Raw genomic sequence first — 27,784 nt, 5'->3', positions numbered from 1 at the left:
TATTACGCTAATACACATAATAAGGATATAACTGTCAAAAGAAAGGATATATCGTGTCCTGCATGTATGTTTTATGGACTAACTACGGAAACGCCCTTTGACCTTTATACAACCACAAACGGAGGGAGGAGGGGTGATATTTTACAACAACCTTTTACAACAACATTTTACCACAACAACAAAATAAAAAAACATTCTCATATCCACAACAATATGCTTGAAGAACTTAATGATTTTCAGAAGAAATACATTTTAAAATAACTTGAGCTTGTGTTCGTTATTTACAAAAAGGCCTACCAGTCCCATTGGCTGTCTTTAATTTCTCTCTGGATGGCGCCACGGCAGATGAGGAGGACCGCAAGGCATGAGGACACAAAAACACCTTTATATGTGCAATCCATGCTTTTCAAAAAAAAAAAACCGCATCGCCGCATCAATTCTGGAACTTTGGTCTGACCAGAGACCAGCAATATATTTTTTTTGGCCTTATGATGATGATTTTCTTTAGAAATGCTGCTTACAATCGAGGTTGAATGTGATGTTTTTATTTCAGATTTTATTGTGAAAGTGAAAGTGAAGGTGGAGTCCGAGTTCATTGATGATTACTCCATGCTTATCAAAGGTTTGAGCAACAACGACAACAACAACAATGATGCTGTTATAGTTCAACTTGAATGCTAATGATACTTTCATTCCAGAATATAAACACTCTGCTCCTTTATATCTGGTACCTGGAGTGTTTCCCATTATGGAAGTGTCCATTTCATCAGTGCAGTATTTATCCAAATGAACATCCCGCAATGTTGTCCTTGTGGTGCTGGGCACACACGTTAAACAAAGGTAGGCCACAACGCTTTAGGTTAAGTCGAGCTCTTTATTCATTGCTCACTCGTCAGCACTGCCGTGCTCGGGGCTGCGAGCCCGCGTGGATATCTGGAGGCCACGCCTCACCTGGGGCGTGGCCGACGCCCACTGGTGCGCGGAATTATGTCACTGCGCCAGCGAGCCATCGTGTCCACCACATCCTCTCACTAGACTAGTCAGTAAGTTACATATGATTTTAAACCACAACAATTTGAACAGATTTGTTTTTGTATACAGAGTCGAGGCTCATGGAGGAGCGAGTACGGTTCAAGCACTCTGAATGAATCAGGATGCAACGGGACAAAAAAAAACAGTGGAGAGGGGGGGAACACCAACAGCAGAGCCAAAGGCCAAGACAGAATGAGGAGGACAAACAATCGGTATGCGGAGGATTTGGGGAGGGGGCAGGAGAGGATGCATGAGGCGGACAACATGGATACAGAAGGAAATTCTCAGGAGGGAAAAGTAGAAATTCTGAAAGGAGGAGGGATTGGGGGGGGGGGGGGGGTTAAGGACAGAAAAAGTTCATGGTTTTGGATTGGGAATAATGGTGAACAGCTGTATTGAAGCAGAAAGTCCAATGTACCGTGACCTGGTCTGGATCCGAACTCCTGTTCAGAAATCAAGCCAATGGAGACGCGGAATGACTTGATGCCGACTGCGATGATGCATTATATGACCTTGTTGATGATTGGAAGTAAGCTGAGAGGTCTGTAGTTAAGGGGACAGTTTACTCTTTGCACCTTTTATGTGATGCAGTGAAGTTGCCAGGCTTAAAGCACCATGGGCGTGAGGCGAATATGGCCCTCTTTCTTTCCGGTGTCTCAAAGTTTCTTCCCCTTTTATTGTTGCAACTCCTCTGTTTGGGAAGGACAGTGCGGCCTCCAGCTCCCCTGAAGAGCCCAACAGTCAAAGCTCCCTCACGATCACCGCAGAAAAACCCTCTCCTCCAAGACACACAAAAAGGTCAAGCTTCTTCTCTGGCAAAAACCAATCGCCTTCTCTCTCACCGAAGCAATGGTGGAGCTTCTCTTCCAGCAAGAACCAATTGCGGAGTTTCTCTTCCAGCCAGGACCAATTGCAAAGCTTATATTTCGAACTCGCCTCACGCTCTGCCCACCCCCCGCCCACTGTACAACTGTCATTCCGCCTCTCCTGTGTGGGCCTTTGCTGTATGTGTCCATGGAGCGTGAATAGCTTGGCCGGCAATGTCATACTTGGCCGGCTGTACTGTCAAAAATGTTAGGAAAGGCCACCAAGGATTCCACGAACAGTGGAATTTAGCCTTAATCCCTACTACTAATTAACACATCATCCCTCGTATGATGAACATTTAAACACAACCTTCAAGCTGCATTTTCCCTATTTATGTACATCGATATGCTCCGACACGTCACACGGTCCATACGATTTCCCATGCAATCCTATCTTTCCTACGGTATTCTCTTACCAGAAAGGTAACAATATGGTTATATTCTTACAAAATTACGGGACATTTAATGAGAATAGAAAAGAATGAATGATTACATGCACATGCATATTTTCAGCACATGTGAAGGATTACATGCACAATGCACATGCATGTTCTCAGTGGCACAGTACTTGTGTTAAAAAAAATTAAGAGTTTGAAAGAAATATCCCATTCACTTATGGCTCGTCTGTCCGATTGAGATCGACCCGATGATGATGATTGCTCATCTTCATTTTAATGTAGCCCTCTTTTATTCCTTCTTTGTTCTTTCGAAATTTCCTCTTTCCTGTTCTGTTTGATTTCCTTTCCATATATTCTCAAGGTATGGATTAGACTAGTGGTACTTAACGTTTTTCTCACCACGGACCGGCAAAGGTCACGATAAGTGACCGCGGACTGCCATTTGGGAACTACGTAATGGTCTTTACTGTCTATACTTCAGCACATCATACATCTCTAATAACTTTTTACAATAATATTGTTACGAATTTGGGTAGTGATATATGTAGAGCAGAGTAGATCTGAGTAGGTAACATGCTTCGACTGTCGCGATAAGAAATCTACCTGTAATAAGTCATGTGTAGGCGTTTTGTCGGTTAAGGTGTATAATTGTGAATCTACCAGGAGATTCGTGTGTTAGGTAGTGTAGGGGTTAATGAGTAGAGCCCTTGTATGCCTCACCTGGTAATCAAACCTTTGTCCCTTATGGCACTGCAGACCACGTAGACACTAGTTAGGATCCCTTTAGCACAACATTAATGACGCCCTTCCCCCCTGACATGACTTAGGAAGAAATCAGGCCAGAACACCGCCACACGGCCGCCACCATTTGCACCTCCGCGAGGCCTATCCACCCCGCATAGCACGTGCTACAACACAAGGAGCAGGAGTGAGAGTGACGCAGTGGGCGTGCCCCTGGACGAGCCGGCGAGTTGGTGGAGGCTCTGATTGGCAGGTCAGTGCGCCAATGCTGATGTCATCGGCCGGGGATATTAACGGGGGCCGGACGCCTTTTCGAGCAGTTAGTTGCCGAACGCCATTTGCGCAGTTGAGCAGGAGGACCGAGAGAGTCGAGTTCCATTCCTGAGTCGAGTTGAGTAGTTCAGCAGATGGAGTAGGACTGGCAGTTGAGTGACATTCCTGGTAGTGAGAAGGTTTTTGAGTTCACGGTTCGCAGTTCACAGCTCGAGAGAGTCCCGGTGCGATCCTGAGTTGGCTTGTGAGCAGAGTCCTGGCCCTGATTGAGTTGACTGTCGTGTGGAAGATCGCCGTCGAGGTGGTTGGAGCTCGCTCCTTTTTGCTGGGTGGATTCGCTCAAGCCTGCTGTGGGACCTCATGGTGATCGGTGCTTGGTGCTTGGTGCTTGGTGCTCGGTGCTCGGGGCTTTGGAACTTGGAGCGAGGCGTGCCGCGGGACGAAAGGAGCCGCGTGTTGGGCAGCAGCCGAAGCCAACGACGAGACAGATAAGCCCGAGCTCCGCGTATACATTTTACACAACAGACGTGTTTCTTTCGTATTTGATTCCTCGTTTTGTTTCTGATATCTGTTGTGTGTGGGATCCCAATTTAGGCTTCTTATTAGAGTTATTATCGTGCTTTTCCTATCCTTGCTTTTCACAATAAACCCTTGTATTATTTTCTTGTACAAATATCCGACCGCAGTTTACCGGGTGGTTGATTTCAATAGATAAGGCTGCGGGGACTTTTGCCGCTTCCCTCCATTCTTAGGTGTTTTAGATTTTGGAATCCGCCATTGAGTTTCCGCCTCGGAGTTAAAGCCTTCGTGATCGGCATCCGCGACCGCCTGATATAAATTTCGGCGGTTGCATGACAATATTTTTGTTCTTTATAAGTACTGAATGTATCATGAACAACAGTCAAGGAATATGTTATTAGGAGTTGAGCCCAGGAAACTTCCACACAACATACGGGGAGGATTTGAGGTGGGGGAGCACTCTGTCAAGAGAATACACAGCCCCATGGGATAAATATAATCGCACCTCTGGTCAAGGTGTGTGTGAACTGTGAATCCTGCTGTTATGACAATAAGATGTGCAGAGAAATGCTGCTTGTTTTTGAAATAAACATTGCTTCGGAAAAAGTAATATGTATATATAGATATATATGTGTGTTTGTTTGCTTGTTTTTTCTGGGCTGTAACTTTTTTACCATTTGAGCTATTATCAAATTTTCCCCAAAGCTTTATTATGATAATATGGAGAAGGCAAATTAATAATTTTGTCAAAAGGTCAAAGGTCAGCATCTCATAAAATCATCAGTTTTCATCCAATTGACCTGAAATTTAAATTTACCATTTTAGTTTTGTTATCAAATTCTCACCAAAGCATTATCTATCTATAATTCCAGTAATCTCTGTGTGTATGTTTGTTTGTACGTTTGTTTGTTTGTTTGTATGTCTGTGACCGCTGTTTCTCGACAACTACCGGTCCGATATACTTGAAACTTGCCAGGTATATTGCTGGGGACCCGAGGATGTGCCTTTTCAAGGTTTCATATTAATCGGACAATTACTTACCGAGCTATGTCCAAAAAACGATTCAACCAATCAGAGAGCAGCGAGCTATCACGTGTGCCGAACGTGGCGGACACACTCTGCCTCGGATGGCACATTTGAGAGCGTATTCATTTATTTCCCGTCGGCAAACTATGTTGCCGTTAAACTATGTTTTAAAACTAATTATAAAACTAATAAAAACTAATTTGCGATTCATCGTAACTGCGATATACGACCTTCCGGAGCTCCCGTGAGAGCGTGCGCCATTACGGATAGTAATTCAATTAAAAACATAAAAACATTGTCCCAATTCAGTCAGAGCGAAGGGCGTTGTTTTAAGCGAAGAGCGTTTTATTTTTCCCCTTAAATTCAGTCGCCGGACGGTGAAAGCTTTTTTTTGGGGGCAGCTACTGGCAGCCACGTACGGCCAATCACAGGACACGTTGTTGTGTCGACGTGCCGTGTTGTTTTCCCTCGCGGTTTGGAATGTTTTTCCTTTTCATTTTTTTTCTCTTCTCTTTCTACTTGATGATGGTAGCAGTTCTGTACTCGCAAGCCGTTCGCCGTTCGCTTTGGCGTTGCGAATGGACCAAAACATTTCATGGACCAAACCATTTCATGTAAAGCGTTCGCCGTTCGCTTTGGCATTGCGAATGGACCAAAACATTTCATGGACCAAACCATTTCATGTAAATAGAGGGGGGGGGATATAATTTTAGATATATATATAGTACGGGCATGCCCTAGTTATGATAATGCGGAGAAGGGAAATTAATAATTTGGTCAAAAGGTCAAAGGTGAAGGTTGCATAAAATCATCAGTTTTCATCCAGTTGACCTGAATTTTTTAGAATTGGCATATTGGCTCACAGAATTGGTTCACCAATCAAAAGCTAGAAGTTGATTTTTTTTTTTTAGATCTAAAGCTCAAAGGTCAAGGCTGCATAAATCATCAATTTTCATTTTGTATTTTTTGTTAAACTAACTTCTCATTTTGTTAAACCACTCTAGCGGGGAAAATGGTCTTAAAACGATCATTCATTCATTCATTCATTCATTCATTTTTTGTTAAACTGTTTTTGTTATTTTAAGCATATGGAAGAAGCCTGGGTTTTAAGCAAATTTTCATCTTTGGTTTTTTTTTTGGGGGGGATTAACTTGTTTATCCCTTTCATTCCTGTAATACAATGATGTCACATGGTTTGCAGAGGAAGCTCCTCTGGTGAAGATTGAAGCCTTCCAGAGTAACTCTCTTCAGACCTCACACGTTACTTTGAGCTATGATCGTGTAAACCAGGAACCATGTGATTCTCCTCCCGCAGAGCCAAGCAAGGCTGATCAGCTGCTCAAAGGTAAGCCAAGTTACACAGTTACACTCCTCTCCCCCTTGTCTCCCCGTCCCCACATCATGTCCAACCAGATCCATTCAAAATGGCTATTAGAATGCATCTTTGCCAATAAAACGCCAATATTTGTCCGGTTTTCTCACCTTTTGCGGCAACTAAGACTTGAACCATGTCAGTGAGTACGAAAAAGGAAATCGGATGGTGAATTAGAGTTGAGATAAAGCCGTGAGGGAGGCTGAATGCACGTTATATTGCAGGCCTTAATTTCATTTAAAATGCATTTTGTCTAAAAACACAAACTTTCATCCAATTTGCTTCCTGTTCTTTGCAACTGAGTCTTAAACCAACTTAGCGACCATGAAAAATAAAATCAGATGTCGAATTAGAGTTTAGATACAGTAAAGTTGTGAGAGAGTCGGAAAGTGTGAGCCTTACAAAAGAGGTTTATGAGTTATGAGGTCTCAGTGCTATGCGGAGCGAACAAAATGGTGGAGATTTGATTCTGAAGTCCCTCCCTAAACAAGTGAAGCCCCTCCCTGAATGGGGGAAGCCCCACCCTGAAGGACAGATAGATAGACTGGAGTAGAGTATTATCGTGTGGATTTGACTAGATTTTCACTGCTTTTTCATTTTTCTATGTTAAATTGAAAATGTTAAAACATGTTAAAACACACATATATCGGTTTTTGCCGGTGAGGTTGTGTGTTTTTGCCAGCTCTCCACGCTACCAAAGTTAAGAATTTTACCATTTGTATTTTTGTCAAAACTGTATTTTTATTTTACAGTGTGAGTGCCTACTGTGTGTTCGGAGTTAGATCTCGGTATAAATCGTATGTACCTGTGTTTAATCGTCCGTTGGTTCCTGCCACGTTTTCAGGCCTGGTTTTCTAGGCCTCGATGCTTTGTTGTTTCCTCTCGGCGGTCATTTGTGGTCCATTTACTTTCGTTTGTGGGCCGTTTTTCCAGTTTTTATTTTCACCCCATACTTCCCTGAACATCTTACCCTCTGTTTCGTCTTAATACAAAAAAAACAACAAAAAAAAACAATCATTTCCTGCTCTTTCCCGTGTTCGTTCGTTCTTCCTTGTGTGCTTCCCCCTCTCTCCCCATCTTGTCTCCCGCTACCTTTATTTCGTCTTATGTGTCCGTTTGTTGTTTTTTTGTCATTAATGTCAGCTCTTACACGAGCCTCGATCTTGTATACAAAAAAAAAAAAAATACAATGTGTTCAAGTCATGAGATAAATGCGAATTTATTTTTTATTTGCCAAACTATAAATGAATTGAGGATGAGACATTTCTTTTTGTGACGATTCTTGCTTGGGGTTTTACCAAATTATCTTTGAACACATTTCGCTTTTTTTTTTCCATTGCATTCATGTGTTTATTCCTGTAATGCAATGACATCGCACGGTTTGCAGAGGAAGCTCCTCCGGTGAAGATGGAAACCTTCCAGAGTAACTCTCTTCAGTACTCCCAGGATGCTTTGAGCAATGTGCATGTTAAACAGGAACCGTATGATTCTTCTCCCACGGAGCCGAGCAAAGCTGAGCAGCTGCTCGAAGGTAAGCCGAGTTACGGAGAGAACACATCACACCGTGTTTACTTATTTTGTTTATTTTCCGAATAAATTATTCATTTTGAATTCTTGTAGAATTGTAGATGCGTTAAAAGTGTTTCCACCCACGTGGGCTGTTTTTATTTTAACGAGACAGGGATATTAGTTGCATTTGAAATCCCCAGGAATTTTTCTGTACTTTGCACTCGATGCTAAAGTTTGCAAGTCTTTATTTCACCAATACCCTTTGCTGGAATCTTCCAAGTAAAACGATGTCAGTTTGTGTGTTTGTACTGATGTCTGTTCCCCTTCACAAGGGTAGGTTATGAAGAACAATCTTTTCAAACAAATGTGTGTTCAGTACAGTCTATTTTTGAAGATTAAACAAACTCGAAAAACATTTTCCATAAAAGAGTAATTATGTCTTTTCTCACCGTTTCAATGGTCATTGAGAGAATGCCAATCTCCTCCCCAGTTCAAGCCTTCTCCAGCTTCATTGAAAATGACACCTTGGAGAACGATCTCACCAACAAAGCTTTTCTCCTTGTAGACAATGTCCCTGCCCACCCATCCTGCACAGATACAAGACTGGTGTGATAATCCAATACGTTTTACCACTCCTTAATCCCAGTAATCGGCAACCTTTTTCTCGTGGTGGGCCAAATCATCACAGGGTTGTCCGGGCATGTGCCGGAACGATAACTGAGTCGTCGTTAGAGGTTAGAAGAGTTTGAGTTTTTTTTAAATTTCCAGTTCATTGCCAAAAATGATGTTTATAGTTGAAACATGGAATGGTATAGTTTTTGTGTTGGGGCTGTCATTGCAAGCTCTGTACATTTTTGCATATGGTGCGGCGAGCACAATACAAAGGATGTGAAAGGCGAGTGTTCCTAGGGTCTGAAGACGAAACCGCATCCGTCTCTGCGGGCCAGACGGAATCTCTTTGTGGGCCGGATCCGGCCCTCGGGCCGTAGGTTGTCTACCCCCGCCTTAGACCACCCTCCATGCAGAAATTAATTACGTAGTCCTGGCACGCCGACACAATCATCCAAGCCTTATGATTTGACCTCCACATGACAGGAAGCTGTGGTTTGAAGTTGTCCTTTCATGCTCGTAGGTTTTGGTACAGCATGTGCTTCATTTTTGGAGAACTTTTAACAATCGAATACACAGTCGATGCAGCGATTCCATGTACATGTCCAATTTGTGTTGTTCTTTCACCATGCTAATGTCTTTTACTCATGTTTAAGTACACCGCCAAAGTTTAACTCTGTTGGTGCTTCTTGATACGAGATGTACTAGGCAAAGCACGTGCGGATCTCTTCACACTCATTATGCATGACGTTGAGTTTAACAGCTCGCCTTCACGGCTCGTTTTATAAAGAAATATGCAATGCAAATTGCATATGTACCGCTTTTCAAAATGGCCGCTCTCATGTTCGTATACAGATTGCCTTTCACCAAGTGGGTGTGGAGGGATACCACTGCACATGCGCAGTTGAGTGAAAACCGTCTGTTACTCAGCCTGAAGTAATTCGTGCACACGGTTTAAAAGTTTTTCTTACGCTGGCATTTTGCAAAAATCAAACCTTTTGAATTGAAAATCGAAAAACGTAAATAACGAATGGATACATTTCGAATGATACAGGTTTAATCTCCGCTTGAGAGAATACCACATTACCACATAGTTATTACCCTTGCCTGAGTAGAGGGTATTGCATTTAAGTCTGTTTGTTTGTCTGTCTGTTTGTCCGCACAGAATAAATATGATTTTCTCTGCAACCGTTGGTCCGATTGACAGGAAATTTTCACCATAGGTGCAACTCCACCTGTATAATTCTTTAATGATAATTATGACGTCATCGGTGACGTGATTCGGCCGCCATCTTGGGAAAACCGAAAAACTTTGCACCTCTATATCTCTGAAAGCGCTGCATATAAAAAATTGAGACATGGCTCATTGAAAAGAGCTCTCCATGGGGAATAAAATGTTAATGATGTCATCGGTGCCTCCATTATGACGTCATAATTCGATAAGTACAAAACTTCATCTGATGAAGATGAAATTTCTTGAGCATAATCTAGGAATAAATTAGTGGAGAAAAAAAATTAATGATGACGTCATCGGTCACGTGGTTTGGCCACCATATTTGTTTTAACACAAAAGCCTTAAAAACCACTGAAAATACATCCTGGCGAGGGTTTGCAATCTCTGATTGTTCTTTCTTGTTTGGGTGTTGCATTAGTTAATACACCGTTGTCTCGATCGCTGAGGCCAAACTTCACAAGGCTTGTGACACCTACTGGCTCAAAATCCTTTTAACTGTCACCTTGGTAGTTTTACAATGAAGGGAAAATGTATAGGTAGTGCATATTGATTGTGAATATGGGAGTTCCGAGGCATTTTTGGCTTCGCATAGCAGTGAGCAACAAAATGGCGGCCATAGGATTTTCCATCAGAATGAAATTGTGGGTGGGTGGAATTAGGTCAGTTGTTCAATGAATGGGTGGGAAGGATTGTTGCAGGACCATGGACACACGGACAAGCATATTATTATATGAGATAATGTCGTGTGACTCCCCCTTAGTTAATACCGGGGAAATCACAGATAGCAAGTCGAGCGTTATTTGAGGCGTTATTCAATAGCGGATTTCACCATATATGCGCGGAAGGAAGAAAGAAGAAGAAGAAGCGGGAAGCTTTTACCTGTCGGTCTCGCGCGGCAGCCTTCAACCCTGCAAAGTAATAACTCAAACCGAAAACGGAAATAGAATGTACAAAAATAATAGATTTATTAACGGAACCCGAGAACAATGAAATGCGCCGGTTAATAAATGTTCTAAAGTGGAGCGCTCCCACACCGGACGTTTAAAACAAATAAGGGAATATTTATGAAAATAACCGCATCGTGTGGGTGTGTGCTGGGCTAAGCTCTAATGGCTGGAGTGTCAGGGATTGTCAGGCCCCAAGCTCATCGTCCGAACACGGCTCCGGTTGGCGGGAAGATGGCCTCGACGCGCCCTTGTTCACCAGGCCTCGATAAGGCCTCCCGTGCAGCCTGTCCGTGCCCCCCTCCAGGCAGGTCGCATGAGTGAGCAAACGATCTACAGCTGCCTTTGTTCCGATGAAAGGTCACGTCCCGCACACAGTCGCTCGCCAATGCCCGGAACAAAATCAAGCGGGGAGATGGACCAGGTCAAGCAGAAGGTGCAAACGCAAGAACGCAAAGGAAGTCCAGGGCAAGAAGAAGGAAATGCCGGCCAGCGAGTTGTTTTATCGCTCGTGGTCTGACGTCAGCGGTCCTCCCTACCAATCAGTCCGTCGCCTCTCGACCTCTAGAATGTTCTTCTGGCATCAGTCCCTCACCATTGGCCGAGCGCTTTGCGCTCTCCTCCTCATGCCATCGGTCGGTGGCCAATCAGTATGTCTCTTCTTGCTCCCTTCCTTCCACCAATCTGAGGGAAGCTTCTTCCCCTGGCTTGACCAATCACGAGTCCTTCCCTACTCTGCCAATCGGCGGCCTTCATCCTACCTTGTGTCTTCCTATTGGTGGTGTCTCGTCCAATGGTGTGATCTCCCCATCATTCCTCCTTGACCCATCCGTTGCGATGTGGGCGTGGCCTCAGCCTGCCTGAGCAATGTTTCATCACCATGCCGGCGCAATGCATGGGTGCTTCCTGCCTGCGCTTCCGGTGAGTTGTATTGTGGGAGGGGAATTTAATTAGTGTGTATGCTAATGGGGATGGATTCCTAACTAGTGTCTAATGCGATGCCATAAGAGACACAGGGATGATCACAGAGGGAACGATGCACAAGGGAATTTTACCCTTATGCCCTTATATAGTTAACAAGCCCTGCTCCCTTGTGACGGGGACGAATATACACTTAATCCAACATCCGGGCTAAACAGGTCCTCTACTTATTACATGGGGTGATTCTTCTTTTTCACGACAGTCAGGGCATGATACCAACACAGATCTACCTGATCTATATATCACTTTACCCCAAAATTCATAACAATAATAATGCTACGTTTACACGGCACGGCACACGATAATAACTAAAAATAACCGATAGTCTACAGGCTTTACATAGAAAATCGATTGAAATAAAAAATATTCACATAAACCAACGTTTATTTCAAATAGGCAAACTATAACAGGGAGTGAATTCCATAGAGTTGGAGAAGCCACTTCAAATGCTCGATCATCATAGTAATGAGCTGAGACTTTTGGGACACTGGGGAGGGATTGGGCTGCAGATCTCAAGGTGCATGCTGGTACAGAAGGGGTGATCATGTCTTATGTAAGCTGCGTTCATGCTGTTTGATACTTTATAGGTGAGTGCAATTCTCTTCGATCTTAGGATATCTATCATAAGAACTTCTATTTTCAATGGATAGCCAGTGGAGTTTTTTTTAGCGTTTGTTGGATGTATTGCCGTCTTGAAACTTTCTCAGTAATTCTAGCAGCAATGTTTTGTACACGTTGCATCTGATGAAAATCAGATTGTGGCTGACCATAAAGTTGGCTGTTCCCGGCATCTAATTAGCTGGCAACAAACAGGTATCTCAAAGCAAGTGTAGCTTGTCTTGTAATCAAATGGAAGATCAAATACTGCATTGGAGTCATCGGGGTTTTTCGCGTTTGTTTGTAAGATGTTTCTGAATCTGTCCAGTGCATCCAATTGCTGCAGTGGTGGAGCGCCAATCATTCTTAGTTTGAAGAAAAACGAGGCACCCTGCCTGGAACCTGGGGGGTGGGGGGATGAGGAGGTGTGTGGAGGGGAGGACAGGACAAATCACAGAAAGAGCAGAGAATACAAGACCAGAAATGGAATGGCAGAAGACCACTGACCTGTCTGTGATGGGTAAGTGATAGGCCCATAGTCTCAGCTTCATTGCGGGTCATTCCAATAATCTTGGAGGTCTTGGTTTCCATGGCGTCAAGCTGAGCAAGATGTAATGCAGGGGCACCAGCTAATAGGGAGAGCATTTCTCTACCAAGCTGTGGATGAAGTCCTTGTCTGTGAATAGGAGTTCAGGTGTTCCATGGAATGAATTTGCATGAATGAGGATGACCAGTTGATGACTGGCTTTGGAGGCCAACTTAGATTTGTCATTTGACAAAGAAAGAGCGTTGCTGATAGTGAAGCCCAAACGTTTGAGTGACTGAACTTCTTCAAGAGGATTGTTAAGAAAGTAGATGGGAGGGTTTGCCAGATGCTCCTTTCAGAGAGAGACCGAGTGTGTGTGTGAGATTTCTCAGGATTGAAGACATATACCAAGTGTTTGAACAGCTTGTGATTTTATCAATGTCTCTAGAGAGGGAAGAGGCTGCAGCCTGCCTAGTTCAGGGATGGGAGGCATTATGGAGAATTATGAAAAGGGTTTTCCAAATCGTCAGAGATCGTTGATGAAGATTTGGAATAGAACGGGGCACAGAACACTGCATTGTGTTACTCCAGCCTTTACAGGGCGAGGATCCTAATGTGAGCCACACGGCTATGAGGATGGAGAGTTGAAGTCAGGAAAGTGTGGGGTTCGCCTTGGGTGCCATAGGCAGAGAGTTGAAAACGCAAGGCGTGGTGCCAGACTGTGTTAAATTCTCGAGATATGTCTGGAGAGATGGCCCTGATCTCATGTTTGACATTGAGGGCCTCCACCCATTAATGGGAGAGTCGAAGCAGCAAGTCCAATGTTGTGTGACCTAGTCTGAATGAAAACTGATGGTCAGAGATCAGGCAATTGGAGAAGAGTAAGGATTTGATGTACCAGTTGATGTATACTGTGATGATTGATTCATGACCTTGCTGATGATTGCAAGTAATCCGAACGGTTTTCCAGATGGGTTTTCCAGATGCGTTGGAGAGGCCAAATATTTGAAAATCATTGGTTGAGGCACAAGACCTGCTCTTGCTGAGGACAGGTTGGTGAACACTTGATCTTGTACCTTCTCTCATCTCGTCCTGCATCTTCTTCCCTTTCAACCTATTGCTCCTCCTTCATCATGTCGGACTGAAAAATTTTGCATCTGAAATCACTTTGTGAAGAGGCTAAAGGGAGACCACAGACAATATACTGTCAAGTCCGTGGCCAATGAAAACCAGCCTTGGACGGATAGCCGAACAATTAACTCCGAGGCAGCAGTTCGAAACTTGGCGGTACTTTTTTTGGCACGCGCAGGCAAAGAAAACCAGGGTGCTTGCCTGACGACCACCACAGGGTTTATTCCTCGAACCCACAAACACAGAGACGAGACAAGGAATATCAACAATACGACAATGAAAAATACCACAATAAGACATTTAATGAAATAAAGGTAAGACAATAAAATTAATGATGAGGTAAAATTATATCCTAATATCTAATTTGAGATGTCTCCTGTCAGTCACAAATACAACACAATACAACACAATGAAAGAAAAAGGAAAAGAAATGTTTCCTTTTTATAGTGCCGGCACTTAGCCTTGCGTTTCAAAAATGCACCGGGGAGCTTGATGGTCGCAGCAGTCCGTGCAACCACCCGCGCGGGAAAACGCTCCAGCAATGGCGCCAAACCCGCACGTCAAAAACGCACAGACGCAAAGCAAGCAGCCAACAAGCCCCTCCTCGCTTCCACCACCAAGCGAGGTGCGGCTCTCTCCTCCCCTGAAAAGCACCAAGTCGAACAACACCTACTCCAACGGGGCAAATGCTCCACAAAGCTGCAAAATGTTCCATTCACAGCACACACGAGAAACGCGACACGGAGACGGAGACAGAGAGGGATAGAGGGAGAGGGGGAGAGGGGGAGAGAGAGAGAGGGGGAGAAAGAGAAAAAACGGATACCTCCTCTTTACTCCTCCTTGAACCTCCCAGCCCCTGACGTCATACGGCCAATCTCCGCATTCCACCCATCGCTCCATGGTCGGCCTCGATGAATGACGAAGCTCGGGACATAGACTGCTGGCCACGATAGTTGCCACGCTCCTCGTCCCACTCTGGGGGTGTGGTCTGTGTCCTCAGTCGGTTGGTGGGGCGGGGTTTATTATCCAATCGTAATGTTCGGGTCTCTGGTGGCATTATGTCGGTTGTTGTGGTTTAATGGAGCACTTGTTTGCATGGCTGGCTGAGTGAATATAAAAACATAAGGGAAAATCACAGGAGGCAATTACATCCTGGGAATTTTCCTCAAGCCCTATTTAACTAACACAAAACCAACCTCCATGTGGTGACACATAAACTCCTTAAGCTCACAGGTTTTTTTCTGCTTATGTAAATCGAGATGGGCTTCCCACTCGCACATGGTCCATGCTAATACTACACAATCCTATCTCCATTATGTTATGTCATCCCTACCCCCACAAACATAACAATACATGAAGATCGCACATCATACCTTACCATATGCTGCCCAGAATAATCGAATAACCTTGGAAAGGTAGATTGTGTTTAATCAGTCACTGTCACAACCATTTGCGAACATCAAAAATGCTGCCATTTTTGAATCCTTGATATGGAGCTTCTCCGTTGAGGGGTGACAAATATGGCAAATGTTTAATCTAATCTGATTGAAATACTTGTCAATTATGCAACATTTTAAAGTTTTAGTGAATTTTAAATGCTTTTGTGATTTGTCTTTTCAGTGAAACAAATGAAACTGGTTTCTTGTTACAACTGTTCCCAGTTGTTCTGCTCAGAAGTTTTAAATCATCACACGACACAGACTGTTTGTCAAGAAACTAACACATTTCACAGCGCGTCTTCCAACCACAGTTGTGAAAGCTGTATTGAGACTCTCAAGAATATCCAAGGAAGGAAGAGACCGCACAGTTGTTCTGTTTGTAATAAGGATTTTGCTTCTTCATCATGTTTGCGTCAACATAAAAAAATACACACGGGAGTGAAGCCACACAAGTGTTCTGTGTGTCTTAAGGCATTTGTTCAAAGATCAACATTGATAAATCATCAAAGAACACACACGGGAGAGAAGCCGTACAAGTGTTCTGTTTGCAACAAGTGTTTTGCTTCTGCATCACATTTGCATCAGCATCAAAAGATACACACGGGAGAGAAGCCTTTTAAGTGTTCTGTTTGCAGCAGGGATTTCGTTTCTTCATCACATTTCCATCAACATCAAAGAATACACACGGGAGAGAAGCCACACAAGTGTTCTTTTTGCAACAAGGATTTTGTTTCTTCATCACATTTGCATCAACATCAAAAAATACACACGAGGCAAAGGCCTTACAAGTGCTCTGTTTGTAACAAGGACTTTGCTTATTCATCACGTTTGCATCGACATCAGAATATCCACACGGGAGAGAAGCTACACAAGTGTTCTGTTTGCAACAAGGATTTTGCTTATTTATCACATTTGCATCAACATCAAAAAATACACACGGGAGATAAGCCACACAAGTGTTCTGTGTGTCTTAGGGCATTTGTTCAAAGATCAACATTGATAAATCATCAAAGGATACACACGGGAGAGAAGCCACACAAGTGTTCTGTGTGTTCTAAGTCATTTGTTCAAACAGCAGCATTGATAATTCATCAAATGATACACACAGGAGAGAAGCCACACAAGTGTTCTGTGTGTCTTAAGGCATTTCTTTATAAAACAACATTAATAATTCATCAAAGGGGACACACTGGAGAGAAGCCCTATAAATGTTCTGTTTGTGACATGGATTTTGTTTCTTCATCACATTTGCACCAACATCAAAGAAAACACACGGGAGAGAAGCCATACACATGTTCTGTTTGTAGCAAGGATTTTGCTTATTCAGCATATTTGCATCGACATCAAAAAATACACATGGTAGAGAAGCCACACAAGTGTTCTGTGTGTTTTAAGGGATTTGCTCAAAGATCAACATTTACAAATCATCAAAGAATACACACGGGAGAGAAGCCTTACAAGTGTTCTGTTTGCAACAAGAATTTTGCATCTTCATCATCTTTGCATCAACATCAAAAGATACACACAGGAGAGATGCAACACAAGTGTTCTGTGTGTCTTAAGGCCTTTGTTCACAGAGCAGCATTTATAAATCATCAAAGAATACACACGGGAGAGAAGCCTTTCAAGTGTTCTGTTTGTAACAAGGATTTTGCTCATTCATCGTCCTTGCATCAACATCAAAAAATGCACACAGGAGAGAAGCCACACAAGTGTTCTGTGTGTCTTAAGGCATTTATTAAAAGAGCAACATTAAGAATTCATCAAAGGATACACACGGGAGAGAAGCCTTACAAGTGTTCTATTTGCAACAAGGATTTTGCTTCTGCACCACATTTCCATCAACATCAAAGAATACACATGGGAGAGAAGCCCTTCAAGTGTTCTGTTTGCAACAAGGATTTTGCTTCTTCTTCATGTTTGCATCAACATCAAAAAATACACACGGGAGAGAAGCCACACAAGTGTTCTGTTTGCAACAAGGATTTTGCTTATTCATCATATTTGCATCAACATCTAAAAATGCACACAGGAGAGAAGCCACACAAGTGTTCTGTGTGTCTTAAGGCATTTATTAAAAGAGCAACATTAAGAATTCATCAAAGGATACACACGGGAGAGAAGCCTTTCAAGTGTTCTGTTTGTAACAAGGATTTTGCTCATTCATCGTCCTTGCATCAACATCAAAAAATGCACACAGGTGAGAAACCTAACAAGTGTTCTGTGTGTCTTAAGGCATTTGTTAAAAGCGCAACATTAATAAATCATCAAAAAATACATGCAGATGAGATGAAATCTATGAACATCTCACTCAACAAGGAGCATCTCACAAGGAACATCTCACTGTTTTAGAGACAGAACAGAAAGGATGTAAGAGAGGATGTTATGGAACGTTAGACCATTTGTTATTAAACAAGACCATACTCTAAAATTTGCGAGCTTCGACAAACCAACTTATCCACGGCATGGATTTCTAAAAAGCCTTTGATTAGTGTCCCACATTCATGGATTATAAAATGCATGCAAGTATATAAAGTTAACCCCCAAATAATCACTGATGGAGAAAGCAATGATGCTCTGGAATACAATGCTGATATGATCTCATTTGGAAGGAGAAATTGAGATCACAGGGGTAAAAATACGATGTGGTATATTACAAGGTGACAGCCTTTGTCCTTTGTCCTTTGTCTGTTTTGTCGGGCTCTGGACCCACTGACTAACCTCATCAATGAACTAGATTGTATTCATAGAATACTTACCCCGTGCAGTCAACTTGTTGCGAGCCAACTCTTCTGTTTCTTAACATTTTTTTATTTGATCCCATATGGCTGCTAGACCATGTGAGCGATGACATCATAAATTTATATTCTCAAATGTAATTGTTGCATAGATCACGCTCAATACATTTCAAACTGACCAGACTAAGCGTTGTCCCTGTCAAATTATGACGTCATAATTATGGCACCATTGATGTCATCGTTGACAACACCTATTCACCATATGGAGTTCTTTACAGTAAGCCATATTTCAATGTTTTCCATGGAGTGGTTTTGGAGATATAGAGGTGCAACATTTTTCGGTTTTTCCAAGATGGCACCTGTAACACATTTTTCCAAGATCATTAAAATATTCGAAAGGAGGAGGTGCTCCTATGGTGAACATTTAGTGTCCATCAGACCAACACTTGCTGATTTTTTTAAAACGATGATCGGATGGATAAGTGTTTGTTGAATTATGACGTCATAACGAAGGCACCGATGACATCATCATTAACATATCCTATTCCCCATGGGGAGTAGTTGACAATGAGCCAGGTATCAATTTTTTTCCATGGAGTGGTTTTGGAGATATAGAGGTGCTAATTTTTTCCAAGATGGCGCCTGTACCACGTGACGTATGACGTCGTAATAATCATTAAAATATTCTACAGGAGGAGGCCCTCCTATGGTGAAAATTTCATGTCAATTGGACCAACAGTTGCCGAGAAAATGAATTTTTTAAATGCAGACACTGCACACGTACGGCACACGTAAGCAACTGAATGCTTAACCCCACTTTTTGCTTCGCGGCGCAGGGTAGTAACGACACAGATACAATCTGACATGCAACAGAAAAGTGACCAAATAACCTACAAAGGTGACGTATCTACTGCACATGGATGATCTAAAACTGTTTGCACCGAATGATAAATTGGCCGTGATGTGAAACTATGGTTAATACTTTCGTGCAGTACCCGCTCCTTCCGAGCTCAGATTACTGATGCAGTTCGCTATTCATCCGTGCGCAGCTTAGAAAATAAATAGCACCGCAAAGCGGGCGTAAAACCCTCAGCCCATGCATGGTAGAAACCAATTTCAAGATGGCTGCCATGGCGGCCATATTGAAAATCGCAGCACGCCAATTTTCGAAAGGAACCTTACTCTACTCGACCCCAACACACACTGCAAAAATGGATTTAATCGGACAAGCCGTTCTGCTTGAAATTGACGAAAACCAATTTTAAGATGGCTGCCGTGGCGGCCATATTGAAAATCACAGCGCGCCCATGAACCTTCCTCTACTCAACCCCAACACACATTGCAAAAATGGATTTAATCTGACAAGCCATTCTGCTTGAAATTTACGGAAACCAATTTCAAGATGGCTGCCGTGGCGGCCATATTGAAAATCGCAGCGTGCCCATTTTCGAAAGGCACCTTCGTCTACTCAACCCCAACACACACTGCAAACATGGATTTAATCGGACAAGCCATTCTGCTCGAAATTGACGGAAACCAAAAGTTGACGGATGGGAGCCGTGGCGGCCATATTGAAAATCGTAGCGCCCATTTTCGAAAGGAACCTCCCTCTACTCAACCCAAACACACACTGCAAAAATGGATTTCATCAGACAAGCCATTCTCCTAGAAATTGACGGAAACCAAAAGTTGACGGACGCCCGCCCGGACGGCGCCTTTGACGACTAATACTCCTTAGCCCAATTTGGGCTGAGGGGTGAAAAGCACTTGTTGTAGGGGGAAGGATTTACACTGCAATTGTATCGGCTTGAAGTTGGTAAGAATGATATTCATATGCCTTATACGTGATGCTGCCTTATAATGGTTTGTAAATGCTTGCTTACTCGTGTATTGTTTTTTTAATAGATGCTGCTGAATTCAATTTGATTAAAGCTCACTATCTGAGTTTGTGTGGACATCAGTTGATTTTTCACTGCATTTTAATCAAATTGAATCCTACGCTTGGAGCGATGGATAAGCTGCTCCGACTCGAGACAATGGGGACATTGGTATAGTTCCCTCCAGAACTACATCGCTGTGGTACCTGACCTCTCTGAGCCGCAAAAGCTCTCGATATTGACCTGCCACATGAGTGATACCATCTATGACTACATCTCTCATTGTGAAATGTATGAAACGGCCATGGAGACCTTGAGGGACATCTTCGTAAAACCAAGAAGCGCCCTATACGGTCACCATATGCTTGCGAGTTGACGCCAAGATCCGTCAGAGAGTCGAGCACAGTACATACAGGAGTTGAGACGACTCGGGAAAGATTGCCTGATGGAACCGCGTACCGTCGCGGAGTCGACTGACGATCTAATGTGAGATGTCTTCGTGGCAGGCATTGCTTCGCCTGCAATCAGGTTAAGGTTTCTCGAGAAGACTACTCTGACTCTTCAACAAGCGTTCGAGCAGGCTCGCGTACTGCAGCTGGCACAAACTCGGGCGGAAGCGTTCGGCAGCCCCTACGTAAACGCGGTGGCTGTGCCCGAGGTTCGCACAGAGCCGGCGCTTCCGGCTGATCCATCTATTACCGGGTCCGCCGCTGCTTCGGAATCTGCCTCTGCGCAGCCCGCTGTGGACGAGGAAAGCTCGAGCGCTGCCGCCGCCACTTCTTCTTCGGCAGAGAATGCCAAATGTTATTTCTGCGGAAATAAACGTCGTGCTCGGGCGTCTTATCCCGCCAAAGATGCCGTGTGTCATAATTGTGGTCGGAAAGGCCACTTCACGAAGGTATGCCACGCGACGAAGACACGGCGTGCGACCCTCGCTGGAACAAACCCCTCACGCTTGACGCGCTCCAGAGACCAGGGAATATCACGCAGTTTGCAAAGCACCGTGCTGCCGTTGCTCGTGGAGGGAGTGCTGGCCGAAGCTTTGGTGGACACAGGAAGTAGTACGAGCTTCGTCAGTCAAGCACTGGTGCAACGCTACGGTTGGCCCGTGGGAGAACTTACGCGTCGCATCTACCTGGCTTCTTCGGGGCTGTGGGTCCGCACTAAGGGCTTGTGTACACTTAACCTGGTGTTGAATGATGTCGTATTCCAATGTCAAACTCGCGATCATGGCTGATTTATGTGCGGACGTCCTTCTTGGACATGATATCCTGCACCAACATGGGCGCTTAGACATGCATTTTGGTCAAGGAGAAAATACGCTTTCGGTGTGCGGCCTGCCCAAAATGGCCATCCAACCTCCGGCTCTTTTCCCTGGCCTGACAGCCAATTGCAAAACCCGAACTGTGAAGTCCTGATGGTATACTCGTGCCGATACTCAATACATTGCAGATGAGACTAAGCGCTTGCTACGGGAGGGTATCATAGAGCCAAGTAGGTCTCTGTGGAGAGCCCAGGTGCTAGTCGTGCACACGGACAACCACCGCAAACGCATGGTCGTCGATTACAGTCAGACGATAAACCTATTCACGCAATCAGACGCGTATCCGCTACCAAAGATGGACGATTTAGTAAGAGAGGTGGCTGAGTACCGCATCTTCAGTACTCTGGACCTAAAATCTGCATATCATCAGATACCTATAAGGGAGTCAGACAGGCCATATACGGCATTTCAGTCTGGACAATGATTATATCAATTCCGTCGCATACCGTTTGGGGTAACGAACGGAGTGGCCTGCTTTCAACGCGCAATCGATGATATTTTGGCTAAGGAGCAGTTACAAGACATTTTCGTGTATTAGTACAGCGGATAAGCTCTCATATTCTAAAAAATTGTGCATTTTTTGAGAAAAGCATGAAATTTCTAGCATAGTTAGTATATACCATAAGGTTTATTTTCAGATGTGGAGGGAAGTCAGATTTGACCTCTGAGGACCGTGAGAGGTCAAATACAAGATGGCCGCCAGTTCCCCAGGGGTAATGTTCAAACGCGCTTAATTTTGGAACCAAACAGCGTAGAAAAACATTTAAGGTATCATTTCCAACTAAATTGGGGATGGCCATTCATTTGGTGATACTTTTGAGATCGCCAGAATTGAAGGAAATGCATTTATAAGGGAGTTCAGTCCTGATTTCCGCTTCCGGTCCGGTCTGGAGAGGACGCTGGCGTTACTTGTTCGCCGCTTCTCCGACTGGGCCATTGTACATAGTTTGCTTTTCTGGTGGTTGTGGCGAATTTTTGACCGTTGGGTCTGCCCTCTGCTCGGTCCCGGCTCTGCTCCTGGCTTCGCCTGCCCGGCTCCTCCACTGTTTCCTCAGGCCCGCTCCCGTTGTTTGTGGCCGTTGTTTGCGGCGGTGGCTGTTTGCCGCTGTGGTCTTGATTAGCGGCTGCGGTCGTTTGCCGCTGCATTTGCCGCTTTGCCTCCTTGACCTTGGCCTCGTACTCATCCCTTCGCTCCTGCCTGGCATGGCTCTGAGGTACTCTGCCACAAGGCTTCTTCTGCTCAATACTCACTCCACCCCATCATGCATCTCTGCAATCAAATCCCACGGACTCCTGCGACGACCCAGATATATTCATAGAGGCTCCGGTCGTAAGTTTGTTTACTTACAAACAGGTCACTCCATTCCCATACTCTGGTCGGCTCAGCGCACTCCCACTCATTGTCCCAGCGCACCTGGTCACAGCAACGCACATGATCGCACCTCCTGTCTGCAAACCCTGGCTAAATCACCTGAGTTCATCCCCACCGTACAAAACAACAACAAGCTCACCCTGTTCAATACCCGGTCCCTCAACAACAAAAGCCTCATCCTGAACGACTACATTCTGGAAAATAAACTGGACTTTCTCTGTCTCACTGAAACCTGGCAACAACCTCTGGACTACTTCTCACTCAACCTCACTACACCCAATGGATATTCTTACATCAATAAACCACGCTCGGAGGGCCGAGGTGGTGGAATTGCCGTAATTCACCGACAAGACATCAAGACCAGCCTCATCTCCATCTCATCTGCTCCATCATTTGAACACCTGGCTTTTAAACTCTCTGGTCACACACAGTCAGTCATGGCTGTCGTCTACCGCCCTCCCAAACCACACCCATCATTCCTGTCTGACTTCTCCTACTTTCTGACCCAGCTCTGTTCCCTCTCCCCCTCAATCCTCCTCCTCAGTGATTTCAATATCCACATGGACTCCACTGACTCCACAATAACCACTGACTTCACTGATTTACTCACCTGCTTTAACCTCACTCAACATGTCAACTTTCCTACCCATAACCGTGGTCACATTCTGGACCTTGTCTGCTCTACTGGATTAATTTTGCACCATCTCTCTGGCTCCGACCTCACCCTCTCTGACCACTTAGCCATCACTATGACCATCAACATCCCCACCCCAGCACCAAGGCATTATCGCACTATCAACTTCCGTAAGCTAAACGCTCTTTCACCTACCTCATTCTCATCCACCCTCTCTGAAAAAATGTCCACTTCTCCCTTCGTTGACCTCCACACCCCTTCTGACCTCACTGACTACTACAACCACACTCTCTCCTCCTGCCTTGACCAGCTTGCGCCTATAAAAACCAAAAGTTTCTTTCGCCCATGCTGCTCCCTGGTTTACCCCTGAACTCCGCCTGATGAAAACTCGCGCTCGCCAACTTGAAAGACTCTGCAATAAAACAGGTCTCACAATTCACTCCCAAGCCTACAAGGACCACCTACAACACTACAAAGATGCCCTCTCCCACGCCCGCTCCGCCTACTACTCTCAAATTATCCACTCTGGCTCCGGAAACCCAAAAGCACTCTTCTCTACAATAAACAAACTCCTCAGCCCCCTGAACACCACCACCCAGTCATTCACAGTAGACAACTGCATCTCCTTCCTTTCATTCTTCCAATGCAAAATTGACAACATCTACAACAGCTTAACCACCACTGCACCCGCTCCCCCTCAAACCACCTGCCCCCCCTTATCCTGCCAACCCCTGTCTCAATTCTCCCCAGTCTCCCCTACTGACCTCTCTGAACTCCTCATAGGAATGAAAACTGCCACCTGCACTCTTGACCCCATCCCCTCCAGCTTTGTCAAGGCCTCCCTTCCTGCTCTCTCTCCACTTATCACTGCAACAATAAACTCCTCCCTGTCTACAGGCATCGTCCCACCATCCCTCAAAATTGCTGCTGTTACCCCCATTCTGAAAAAACCTGGACTCAACCCTGACACCCGAAATAACTTCAGACCCATCTCCAACCTACCCTTTCTGTCAAAAGTTTTGGAACGCGCTGTAGCCACTCAACTCAAACATCACCTCTCTGCCAATAACCTGTACGAAACATTCCAATCCGGATTCCGCTCCAACCACAGTACTGAATCTGCTCTCCTCAAAATCACCAACGACCTTCTCCTCTCCTCTGACGCTGGCAACCTCAACATTCTCATCCTCCTCGACCTCAGCGCCGCCTTTGACACCATCAATCACACCATCCTCCTCACCCGACTTGAAACCACCTTTAACATTACCGGCACTGCCCTCTTGGATCAAATCATACCTCTCTGACAGACGCCAATTCATCTCTATCAATAACTGCAAATCCCCCACTGCTCCCCTCCCCCAAAGTTCAGTTCTTGGCCCCCTCCTCTTCATCCTGTACCTGTCCCCCCTTGGTCACTTAATCCACCGTCATGGTCTCCAATTCCACTGCTTCGCCGATGACATCCAGCTTTTCATCTCCACCAAGTCCATCTCCACCGCCACCCACTCTATCCTGACAAACTGCATCACTGAAATAAAATCCTGGTTTCAAATCAACTTCCTCAAACATAACTATGATAAATCTGAAATAATCATCATTGGCTCAAAAACGCTCACCAAATCCACCCATAACTTTGCCCTCAACATCGACGGTTTCCCAGTATCCACCTCCCCTCACATCCGGAATCTTGGCATCATCTTTGACCAAACCCTCTCCTTTGACAAATACACTAAACAGATCACAAAGACAGCCTTCTTTCACCTGAAAAACATCGCCCGTCTCCGTCTATCCCTCTCCTCCACGGCTGCAGAAACCCTCATCCATGCCTTCATCACCTCCCGTCTGGACTACTGCAACAGCCTCCTCTATGGTTCACCCTCAATAATCACCAATAAACTCCAATACATTCAGAACTCCGCTGCCCATCTACTCACCCATTCCCGGACCCGTGACCACATCACCCCCGTCCTTTACAAGCTTCACTGGCTCCCCATCCCCCAGAGAATCCAGTACAAAATCCTCCTCTTGACCTACAAAGCCCTCCATAACCTGGCCCCATCCTACCTGGCTGACCTCCTCTCCAGACACACTCCTACCCGCAACCTCCGCTCTGCTGGTACCAACCTCCTGACCCCCCCCCCCCCCATCCGGACCAAATTCAGATCCTGGGGGGACAGGGCCTTCTCCATCGCTGCTCTCACCCTCTGGAACTCATTACCTCACACCATCAGAGACTCCTCCTCACTCACCACATTCAAAACATCACTCAAGACCCACCTGTTCAACACTACATTCAACATTTAACCCACAGCATTTAACCCCTGACTATCTCTTCTCCCTCTCCTTCCTTTTGCTTTGATTATTTACCTATTGATTTTTGTCTTTTTGCACTTGTTTTTTGTACTCTGTCAAAGCGTCTTTGGGCTTCTTGAAAAGCGCTATATAAAATAAATGTATTATTATTATTATTATTATTTAGGTCAAGGTCAAGGTCAAAACTGACCAAAGAAATAAGGTCAAGAATGAAGTATCCCAAGTATGCAGATATCTTAAAATAAACCTAATTGTATGCACTAACTATGTTATAAATGTCCTGCTTTTCGCATAAGATGCACAATTGTTGTGGTTATCCACCTCACTTAAGTAAATACCCTCGATGTAAAATGGGGTATGGTGGTTGGTGTTAACATTGTGTTTTTTGTGTTTCAGAATCCCCTCTCCTGCCGTGGTGATTTTGTCGCAACCATGCCAAAGCGTCACATCCTGATGGGCCCTACCCAGCCCTCTACATCCAAGCAATCCAAGCCAGCCCCAAGCACTAACTGGGACATTTGCGTTCTCTGCCTAGTAGTAACAGACGAATCTTTACAATGTCCGCTCAGATCAAGAAAACAGCCCGTAAGTAGTGGCTATGCATCCTTGGCAGAAGACCTTCTCCGGTTCCAGACACTTCAGCACATGCCAATGGACATCAACCTGGAGCTATTGGATGATGGAGATGGCATATAATCCACTCTGAAGGCACAAAGGGCTGAGTGGCACAAGAAATGTCTGCTAAAATTCAACAAAAAGGCATTTGACGAGCAATGTCGGGGAGAATTAACTACAGGACAACAACGAAGTACCTCTACTGTGCACACACGATCTGCTCACAGCCATCCACAGTCCACAGAGCCTACTTGTTTCTTCTGCAATAAGCCTGCTAGTTCTGCAGGCTTACATAAAGCATCAACCTACAACATTGACACAAATGTGCGCAGGTGTGCCCTTGAAGCTGAGGACACTGCTCTGCTGGCCAAGCTTGCAGCAGGAGACATGATTGCCATTGAGGCCAAGTACCATCACGACTGTCTGCGTTCACTGTACAACAGAGCCAGGCAGGCTGCACCCAAAGGCAATGATGGAGATGATTCTTGCCTGCATGGCATAGCCTTTGCTGAGCTAGTGGCATTCTTGGAAGACATGAATAGTAATGAAGACAGTGCTCCTGTCTTCAAACTGATAGACATCGCTCAGCTGTACAAGGTCAGACTGGAGCAGCTTGGTCTGACTAGGGAAACGGATTCACACTACCAGACTGAAAAGCAGGCTGCTTTCTGCGCTTCCTGATCTGAGGGCATATTCACAGGGAAGAGACACACTTCTAAGTTTTGAGAAGGGCATTGGACCAGCCCTCAAGATGGCCTGTTATCATGACAGCGATGCCATGCACTTAATGTGAGCAGCACAGGTGGTGCGCAAAGAGATCTTTGACTCAAGTTTCTCCTTTGATGGGTCATTCCAGGCAAACTGCCAACAGGAGGCTGTGCCACCATCCCTCTTCGCTGAGGCAGAGGGCAAGGAACTGTATGCAACAGATGGAAGTGGAGTTCTCTGCTCTCCTGCTGAGTCATACTTGGCCCGCCTTGCCCCATGTTCGCAAGAGGAGGCCGACACTCGTCTACTTCTGCATGTGGCAGATGCTGTGCAAAAGGGGTGTAAGAAGGTGACCATACGTACCGTTGATACTGATGTGGTGGTACTGGCTGTGGCTTCATTCAGCAAGACAGCTCCTGATGAGCTGTGGGTTGCCTTTGGTGTCGGGTCAAGCTTTCGGTACATAGCTGTTCACGAAATGGTTGCCACAATGAATCCAACACAGTGTCTGACTCTCCCAGTCCTTCACGCTTTCACCGGGTGTGACACTGTATCTGTATTTGCTGGCAGAGGAAAGAAGACTGCCTGGGAAACTTGGAAGTCTTTCCCAGAGGTGAATGATGCTTTCAATGAACTCCTATGCATGCCACGTGAGGTCAGTGAAGGATCAATGTTACTGCGATTTGTGGTGCTGATGTACGACCGAACCAGTGAGAGCACGGAAGTGAATGATGCCAGGAAGCAGCTCTTCACACAGAAGTCTAGAAGTCTAGAGAACATTCCTCCAACCCAGGCAGCACTGAAGCAGCACATCAAGCGCACTTGCTACCAGGCCAACTGTTGGAACCAGGCATTGGTCATGGATCCAGAGATGCCAGAGCCATCTTACTGGGGCTGGATAAAGGAAACAACTGGGTGGCAGCCTCTTTGGACCACTCTCCCTGAAGCATCAAAGTCGTGCCATGAATTGATCCACTGTCGCTGCAAGAAAGGATGCACTGGACGC

The 27,784-nt window shown here is 44.9% G+C and overlaps 1 protein-coding gene across 1 annotated transcript; it reads left to right on the top strand.

Annotated features, from left to right (window-relative positions):
- The first annotated feature begins 1,881 nt into the window (after window positions 1-1,881).
- LOC144892132 (uncharacterized) lies at window positions 1,882-17,549 on the top strand. Its single transcript, XM_078777354.1, has 5 exons — window positions 1,882-2,053; window positions 6,057-6,200; window positions 7,615-7,758; window positions 15,379-16,340; window positions 16,593-17,549. Exons 1-5 carry the CDS (start codon window positions 1,882-1,884, stop codon window positions 17,547-17,549), a joined length of 2,379 nt encoding a protein of 792 aa, XP_078633480.1.
- Window positions 17,550-27,784: the final 10,235 nt, after the last annotated feature.

This window comes from Myxine glutinosa, chromosome 5 (genome assembly GCF_964187855.1).
Source record: "Myxine glutinosa chromosome 5, kmMyxGlut1.1, whole genome shotgun sequence".
Classification (NCBI taxonomy): Eukaryota; Metazoa; Chordata; class Myxini; order Myxiniformes; family Myxinidae; genus Myxine; species Myxine glutinosa.
Note: the sequence above shows the minus strand (reverse complement) of the source record. Positions and strands in the feature narration are given on the sequence as shown.